This window comes from Lates calcarifer, linkage group LG9, assembly GCF_001640805.2.
Source record: "Lates calcarifer isolate ASB-BC8 linkage group LG9, TLL_Latcal_v3, whole genome shotgun sequence".
Lineage (NCBI taxonomy): Eukaryota > Metazoa > Chordata > Actinopteri > Centropomidae > Lates > Lates calcarifer.
Genome location: NC_066841.1, coordinates 14,391,269 through 14,400,008, shown reverse-complemented (window position 1 = coordinate 14,400,008; position 8,740 = coordinate 14,391,269). Strand labels below are relative to the sequence as shown.

The 8,740-nt window shown below is 40.8% G+C and overlaps 1 protein-coding gene across 3 annotated transcripts; it reads left to right on the top strand.

The window, feature by feature from the left end:
• Positions 1-112: 112 nt before the first annotated feature.
• Positions 113-8,356, top strand: nup54 (nucleoporin 54). 3 transcript variants are annotated; one of them, XM_018662454.2, is made up of 15 exons: positions 113-198; positions 647-757; positions 2,070-2,153; positions 2,316-2,351; positions 2,894-2,980; positions 3,413-3,571; positions 4,165-4,391; positions 4,480-4,667; positions 4,776-4,972; positions 5,069-5,123; positions 6,012-6,105; positions 6,572-6,679; positions 6,881-7,000; positions 7,431-7,541; positions 7,726-8,356. In XM_018662454.2, the coding sequence occupies exons 1-15, from the start codon at positions 156-158 to the stop codon at positions 7,852-7,854; spliced, it is 1,749 nt and encodes a 582-aa protein (XP_018517970.1). In that variant the 5' UTR covers positions 113-155; the 3' UTR covers positions 7,855-8,356. The 3 variants fall into 3 exon arrangements, with proteins under 3 accessions (XP_018517970.1, XP_050928893.1, XP_018517971.1); XM_051072936.1 differs by having other exon boundaries at positions 2,316-2,480; XM_018662455.2 differs by lacking the exon at positions 2,316-2,351.
• Positions 8,357-8,740: the final 384 nt, after the last annotated feature.

Genomic DNA, 8,740 nt, shown 5'->3' with positions numbered 1-8,740 from the left:
GAACATGCCTGGAGATGTTATTATTTTGTCTGATTCCTGCAGTAGCTAGTAGTCGTCTCTTATCTTGGCTCTAGGTGGCGCTAATACGCGGGTGATAACTGCCTCCCCCTCGAGAGGAAGGAGAAGAAGAAGAAGTGTTTCTGGTGACAGGCAACATGGCGTTCAGTTTTGGCGGCGCCACGGGCAACACAGCGGCAAGTATGAACGTTTTTGTTCAAATTGACAGCATTTTAATGATTTTGGAAGTATGGCGCATATATAGCTTAAAGACAGCGTTACTTAAGTGCGTGTACATTAGCGATAAATATAAATGGTCAGCTGGTAGCTCACGCCAAGCTGCGGTAGCATGACAGCATGACGGTGGGATCATCTACCGGCTAATGATAAACTTCATGAGAAATGCTCGCTGTAAACTAAAACCACGCAGTTAAAGTCAGTTATGTTGTAACTTGCTTTAATTTTAAAATAGGCTAAATTAGCCACATTACTGTATGTGCACTATTAAGATGTTTATGTTGGCTAGCTGTTTATGCTAATGATCGTGGGATAACGTTTGTTCTTGACTAAAAATTAGCGTTTGCCAGTCAGTAGTAGCTGTACTGTCCTGACACCCAACACTCAAACCGCTCTCTCTGCTCTTGTGAAGGCGCCCCCGGGTTTTCATTCGGTTCATTTGGTGCCAAGACCACAGCATCTACAGCTTTTGGCTTTGGCCCCGCAGCCACCACCACCACCACCGCCTCATCCGGATTCGGCAGTAAGTCCAGACAGGGCTCTGATCCTCACTGTCAGTGGCTTCTCTGCTCACTTATGACCCGCAGTAATCTCAGCTGCTCGGCTGTGGTGTGTCAGTGGTCGCTGGACAGATGCACTAATGTACAGTATACCTGCGACCAGGCGCTTTTGCCATATCAACCAGTTTTAAAGGATAGGCTCTCACATTTTCAAGTCTGTCTTTAGTTAGGTGCCCATATGTGCACTGAAACAGATTTTATCTGCTCGAATCATTCCTCCTGTTCATATTGACATGAGAGAACCTTCCTGAAATGCACTTTCAATTTAAGTATTGGAGGATTAACAGTTCACAGTCCTTGCTCTTTGAAAAGATGCATTCAGAAATATATCTGAGGCTAACACAAAGCTTCAGCTGTCTGAGTGAAGTAAATCAAGTGTATATCTTCTAAAGTTATAGTGACTGTGTCATTGACAATATCCACTTAATTTGTCCAGTTTGAGCGGCTGAAACCTCACTTCAGATTTACATTTTGCACAGAACAATGACTTTTTTTTTCCGCTCACCACATTATTTACATTGAAAGCACATTACGAAAAGATCTCTTATTGGCCAGTATGAACAGGAGGATTACAGCAAGCAAAACTTGCAGTTGCAGTGTTCATATGGGTATCTGATTATTGTTGCAATACAACAATCTCAAAAATACCAAAGTGCTACTAAATTGTATGTGCAAATTTATCAGCTTTATCGCACAAGGAAAGAATTTTTACTATCAAGACAAGCAACACAAAGGTGACGTGTATGATCTAGTTTTGTAAGATAACCAATCTTACACCTGTTTTTGCTCTAGGATAAATGCATATAATATGGTGACCTGATTGGTATGAAAATATCAGATATTAATATTACCTTTTTAAAAATCATTTTCCTTAATGATTAGAAATGTATACATAATGTGTTCAAATGTTGTAGTTTTTTTTTTAAATATCCTTTTCAGGCTCCACACACTGTGAAAAGAAAAGTGATTTGGTCTTGACAGATACATGTATACGTGTGCTTGGCTGCTAACAGTAGTCCATTTTTAAAGATGAGAGGAAGGAGCCCATGAATGTATTATGTGAGGGAAAATTACATACAGTATAATAATTTGAGGCGTCAATAGGTGTGTTAACAGTGCAAAGATGGACTGCTTTCCAAATTGGAGATTGTTTCACTCAAAATTGCCATCCACAGTCATGCATATAGTTTGACTATTTTTGGGAATACTTGCTGTATTCAAGTCTATTTGTGTGCCAGTTTCACTGACTACTTTGTGTCTTCCTTTTGTCTGTAGCTCTTACAGCCCCCAGTTTTGGGGCAGCCACCACCACTGCTGCTGCACCAGCCACAGGATTTGGTTTTGGCTCCACCAGCACTGGTAAGATGCCCAGGTTATTTACAAAGCTTATCATTTTTGCACCATTAAGCCATGTCTTTTTTAAGGCATTTGTTTATGAGTCCATACTGTGACTGATTTCCTGTCATTTAACTCCTCCATGTCATTCTCTCTTTTCTTGCTGCCTGCCTGCACTGGCTGCAGGATTTGGGGGGCTGGGAGCTGGAAACACCTCGGCTGGTGGGTTTAGTTTTGGGGGGTTTGGTTTAAATGCCAACCCAGCAGCAGTCAGCTTTAATGTGGGGTGCTTTGGTACAGCAACCACCACTGGCACTGTTTTCAATTTTGGTAATAGCCTGGCTAGCACAGGTAGATGACCTTTGTGATTGATTACTCAGTACAGTCTGTCTGTAAACACACATTTTTCATCCATTTTCACATCTATGTGGTGCAGTGCTTTTTCATCTCACCTAGTGATTTATCTCATAAAACGTGATGCATTGTCGTTTCCATTTGCATGAGGAGACAAAATGTTGAATGATGCACTCATTTCATTTGATTCTTGTCGAAAGCCAGTACATTTTCACTCTATGTCCAAGACAGAAGGACAATTTTAGACGGAAAGAAAATTCAACTTTATTTTCATTAATCTTAAAAGCTTAGTGATGATTTTTCTTTTCAACTATATGTCAAACAATCAGCGATATCATTCTTTCATTCTCTCACCTGTTTTTGTGTCACGTCTTTTATCCCATTTGTCATGATTTGCTTTGTTTTTTCAGGTGCGTTTGGTGGCTTTGGGACAACCACCACAACTGCTGCTGCACCAGGGTCCACTTTTAGCTTTGCTGCTCCCTCCAACACCACAGGTCTGTAGAAGAGCTGCCTCCACTTTTCCCTAAAAAATATAACCTTTTCCTTCTTTTTGACATCCTTTATGTTTATGTATAGGACAGAAAATATGCATGCACACTGCACACTATTTTTAAAACTGGGACATTCGGCTGTGTTTGTCCAACTGAGACAACAATCATCAAAGATGACCAAGTTTCATAGCACTTTTCGAGAAACTTTCAATAAATTATTAGGAAATTTTTAGAAATTAAGGGGCATTGTAAAATAAAGCATTACCATACCTTCATGCTTCGTACCTAAAGTAGCCTGAACAAAATGTCTCATTCACTCTACCGCAACTAAAGTCCTTCCTTCCATTCCCCCACAAAGCTGAGTGCATACTTTCATGGACATAACTGTCATCCAGTGGCACTATTGTTGGTAATGTTTTCTCTCTTCTGTTTCAGGAGGCCTGTTTGGTAACACGCAGAACAAAGGTTTTGGGTTCTCCTCTGGGCTTGGCACTGGGACTGCCACTGGGACAACAGGATTTGGGACTGGATTAGGAACAACTGGCCTGGGTGGGTTTGGAGGCTTTAATATCCAGTCAGCTCAGCAGCAACAAGGTAAGAGCCTGAATTTCCAAATAACAGTTTTATTGTGTCTGTGTTAAAAATTAGGAAACATGGCAAGTGTTGCAGAACATTAAAACCTTTTTATTGGAGGACCATAATAAAACACACATTTATTATGGTTGGAGAAATGATTATCAGCCCGTTCTGGAAGATGGGGCCAGAAAAGTCTGTTTAATACAAAGGAAACAATTCATTTCACAGCATGTTTTTGTTTTCCCATTTCAAAATCAAGCAAAGGTCCATTATCATTATATATTTTTAAGTGTTAGCAGTGTTTTTGTACCAATTCAGAAATACAGCAGGCTCACCCAAAAATCTTCCACAACAACTTGCTGTACACCTCTCACTCCTCCAGAGGGCAGTAACAAGCAGAAAGTGACCAATTCAAGCTTTAACATCATCATCAACCCAACAGTGTGCTGAGGCTAACATATAAGACTGGAGTTGCACAGAAAGTAAAGTTGGGGAAATGACTGGTGACCTTGCACATATTGTTAAAATAACAGTTCTTTAGTTTTCCCTTAAGAACACAGACATAATGTTGTTTCAGAAAACTTAATTTTACCTCTCCTTACCTGTACCAGGAGGCTTGTTTGGCCAGCAGGCCCAGCAGCAGGGTCAGGCTCAGCCCACCCATCTTTACCAGCAGGTCACCGCTCTGTCAGCTCCCACCTTGTTGGGAGATGAGCGTGACTCCATCTTAGCCAAATGGAACCAGCTGCAGGCTTACTGGGGCACTGGGAAGGGCTACTACAGCAACAACAACCCACCTGTGGACTTTACCCTGGAGAACCCATTCTGCAGGTTCAAGGTAAAAGAGGAGAGTGTGATATAGAGGTTTGGAGTATTGTTTGAGTCATTTCATGACATGGTAGTCATCTGTGTCTTTTATTTTCTAGGCGGTGGGCTATAGCTGTGTCCCAGTGAGTAAGGATGAGGATGGTTTAGTGGTCTTGGTTCTCAATAAAAAGGAAGCTGATGTGCGAGCACAGCAGCAGCAGCTGGTGGAGTCCCTCCATAAAGTTCTGGGAAGCAACCAGACACTCACTGTCAATGTAGATGGTGTCAAAGCCCTGCCAAATGACCAGTAAGTGTCTATAACATGTCAAACAGTACCACCACTACACACATGGCTTTCCTTATTCCAGACAAATTCATCATGAGTGGTCCTCTTCATGTGTCTTCTGTCTCTCAGGACAGAGGTGACCATTTACGTGGTGGAGCGTTCCCCGAATGGCACCTCCAAGCGGATTCCCGCCACCACACTCTTCAGTTTTCTGGAGCAGGCCAACATCAAGGTCCAGCTCTCACAGATCGGAGTGGCCATGTCTGTCACACGCACAGAGCTGTCTCCCGCACAGCTCAAACAGCTGCTGCAAAATGCTCCGGCAGGTACACATGTGTCATCTTCTCCCTGAATTCAACAAATTGCTGGTCTGTGATTTAATCGTCTTGAATTGTAATGAAGATGTTGTCTCTCCTCACTAGGAGTGGACCCTATCATTTGGGAGCAGGCCAAGGTAGACAACCCTGACCCAGAGAAGTAAGTTGGTTATATGTTCAAGACTTTCCCCAAGGGATGGTGTATGAATAATGTGAGGGGGCGAGAAAACACTTACAAGACTGGGAGATTCTTGCGATCCTCCAGTAGCTGCACTTTAATCTTTCCCCAACTTTACTCAACTTTGCATTAAGCTTATAGGGTAACACCACTTATTGTGCCAATAATACACAAGTATCCTTCACAGATTCTCAAAAATCAGAGCAAGCAACTTAATCAGAGCAAGCAACATTTTCTGAAATAATTTCATACACTTGTCTCCAACTGGTGTCCAAAGGAAAGAAAATACAGATCTTAGCCCACTGCATTAGCTGTTGTACCTAAGTAGATCTACTTCTGGGATAAAGTTAGTGTGACCCACTGCCAGCGTGGCCACAATAAGACAAGACCCAGGTTGGAATTTTCATTTAAAATAGTTTTCACAAGTCTCTTCCTTTTGGAAATCAATAATTGTAGTATCTTATATAAAAACAATATATAACTGTACATTTGTGTGAGTGATGATAAGATCTGTGTGATCCATAAAAACATTATAAACATTTGTTTTATCTCTTATTATTTAAAACATCTTAAAATTGGTGTGCACATGCTTTCCCCTCCTTGGCCAAAACAGTGGCAGCACAACCAGACATATGTAGTGCCTTTAAACTATATTCCATAACTGGAATGTAATCAAAATTAGGCTAACCCTCAACTCCTCAACTCCTCAATTGATTTGACAATATGACATGTATTGCTTTTAACAGAATAAAGATGGCTCTAATGGTCTCTGGACCAAAGGCCATCACACCACACATTTTCCCGGCTTTGCTTGTTTACAAAAAGTCAATTAAAAACATGTCATTAGAGTCTTTTCATGTTCTTGTTCAGGTTAATCCCAGTACCTATGGTGGGTTTTAAGGAGCTCTTTCGCAGGCTGCAGATCCAGGAGCAGATGACCAAACAGCATCAGACCAGAGTGGATGTAAGTGAAAATGCCGCTGCTGCTGCTGTTGTCTTTGGTCTTAGGACTCTAAAGCCTTCTGATTATCAACAAAGGACTTTTGAAGCAGATTTTGTGGTGTCAAGGACAGAGTACACAGATGTGCAGTGCCAACAGGTTGTTTATGACTGAAATCACTATTACAAATACAGCTGCAAGTGAAAGTGGTGGAATTTAGAGATTTTTCGCTTGTATAACAGTAAGCCAATACATTAGGAAAAATATGATACTATAATATATAGAATGCAACTTGACGCTTGTGTGAAACTGTGTGCAAAATATCAAAAAAGCAAAAATGTGAAACATTTCTAAGGTAAGGCAACAGAGCAGGGATTGTTTATAGCTTCACAGGGCTAGAATAAAACTTGAAATCTGTGAGAAATGCTAAACATGTTGACAATTTTCCTCCTCCCTGTTTTCACTCACACACACATATGTGGCCCTACAGATAATCTCCAATGACATCAGTGAACTGCAGAAGAACCAGGCGACCACAGTGGCTAAGATAGCCCAGTACAAGAGGAAACTGATGGATCTCTCTCACAGAGTGCTGCAGGTAGCCTCTGCCTCTTTTCTGTGAAAACTTGTCATCAGTTTTTTTTTTTAGCTCTCCTGTTCCAAGAACAGTGAAGTCAACTAAATAGCATGGAGGTTGAATGAGCGCCCTGGCACTGTCAGCATCTTCACCCCTTTTATCTTTTCAGCCTCAGTAATTCTTTCATATTTATCTCTCCTCCTCCTCCTGTTTTCTTGGCAGGTGCTGATTAAACAGGAGATCCAGAGGAAAAGTGGCTACGCTATCCAAGTGGACGAGGAGCATCTCAGGGTGCAGCTGGACACCATTCAGTCTGAACTCAATGCCCCCACACAGTTCAAGGTAAGTGCGTTTCAACTGTAGCAGTTACAGACTGTTCAGACTGTTTGATATGCTCTATTTTTTATTCACTGAGTGTGAATTAGACCTGAAATCAGAGTAATGTGGCTTCAGTGCATGTTTGAAGCTGCATATCAACTTACAAGTTTTAATTACCAAGGACTTTCTACATTCAGTGTAAAATTTCTTTTAAAACATTATTAATCAGTTATTCAGGAAACAAAAATTTATGATATTTTAGAAACAGTATTTGTAATTGTAATTCCAATCATTATTTAGGCTATTAAATTGCAACTTTACAGTCCTCATTTAATCAAGTATCATTTGGCTCTGATTGTATTTGCAAATGCACGTTAACTGTTAGAGATCAAAGCACTACTTGAGACAAAGTCTGAACTGGATGTTTTTCTAGTATTTGTGTTTTATCTTCCAGGGTCGGTTGAATGAATTAATGTCCCAGATCCGGATGCAGAACCACTTTGGAGCTGTGAGATCAGAAGAGCGCTACAGCGTGGATGCAGACCTTCTCAGAGAAATCAAACAAGTGAGAGTCAGGAAATTTAGACTGCATCTTATTTTCACATCTTGCCCCGGGTCTGGCATTCTGAGAATTTAAGTTCAGTTAGGAATGATTTCCTTCACCAAGACACTTGATGAATACAGGCCTTTCTAGACCATGAAAATGTTTGCATCAGCTGAAACACTGTTTACTTCTCTCTCACCTTCAGCACTTGAAGCAGCAGCAGGATGGTTTAAGTCACTTGATCAGCGTCATCAAAGACGACTTGGAAGACATCAAACTTATAGAGCACGGGCTGAGCGACAGTGGACACATGAGAGGAAGCATCCTGAGCTGAGTCTACCCTACCAACACACACATATACACTCTGACTCTGATTCTCACTATCAATCTCCTGAAAGGGGGTATCTCTGTCACAAAGACAAATCAACATGTCCTTTTTGGATTCATCTTGAAACAATATTTTGCCAGTAGGTTTAATAACAGGAAGGCATCTGAACACATTTGTTAGAAACATCAATTTGGTGTAATTACTCTTTTTATCACCATTTTGGAAGGTGTATCATAACTTTGCTCCATTATCTGTGCCAGCAAAACAGTAGCTGGTTAATCTTTCTGGACTGATATAGACAGCTTAATGGAAACACTCAACATTGTCTAATAATAGCTGGCTTCCCTTATCTCACATCAGATTATGGATTTGCGGCTACGCATGTGACTGGCATGTAAACAAGTTGTGAGATTGAGTGTGTCGTAATTGAATACTTTGTAAATACATCTTTGTATTTCTTTTTTATGCTGTTAGAAAATTATTAAAATATCATTTACATTGAAAACAAGTTCCTCACTCCATCTTTCTCCTTGTGTAAATACTTTAAAGGAAGCTTTTTTTTTCTTTTTTCTTTTTTTAAATCTGAAGAGGTTACATACATGTGCGTTGTTGTGCTCCCTGTGTTTACCTCTTCAGACTAGCCCTTTCCAACATCTCATCAAAGTAGGGCTTGAGTTGATAGGATTCATGTCCTGGATGAAAGACTGATTGGCAGTTGAACTGATTAATCAGCTTTCAGACAGATTATATCCCCTCGTGCTGAAGGGTCACCCATATGCCAGGGGTCTGAATTACGCAGTGGCTTTAAAAGCACAGGCTGAAATAAGATCTACTTATTTTCACCTGTGTGGAAGTAGTCACTGATGACTGTAGTTACTGGTTTTGCAGAATA

What these genes read in the sequence shown, in the direction of transcription:
- nup54 (XM_051072936.1), top strand. Translation starts at nt 156, where the DNA reads ATGGCGTTCAGTTTTGGCGGCGCCACGGGCAACACAGCGGCAA. An exon ending in GACAACCCTGACCCAGAGAA is followed by an intron (nt 5,124 to 6,011) that starts GTAAGTTGGTTA and finishes GTTCTTGTTCAG; the next exon opens with GTTAATCCCAGTACCTATGG. An exon ending in ATGCCCCCACACAGTTCAAG is followed by an intron (nt 7,001 to 7,430) that starts GTAAGTGCGTTT and finishes TTTATCTTCCAG; the next exon opens with GGTCGGTTGAATGAATTAAT.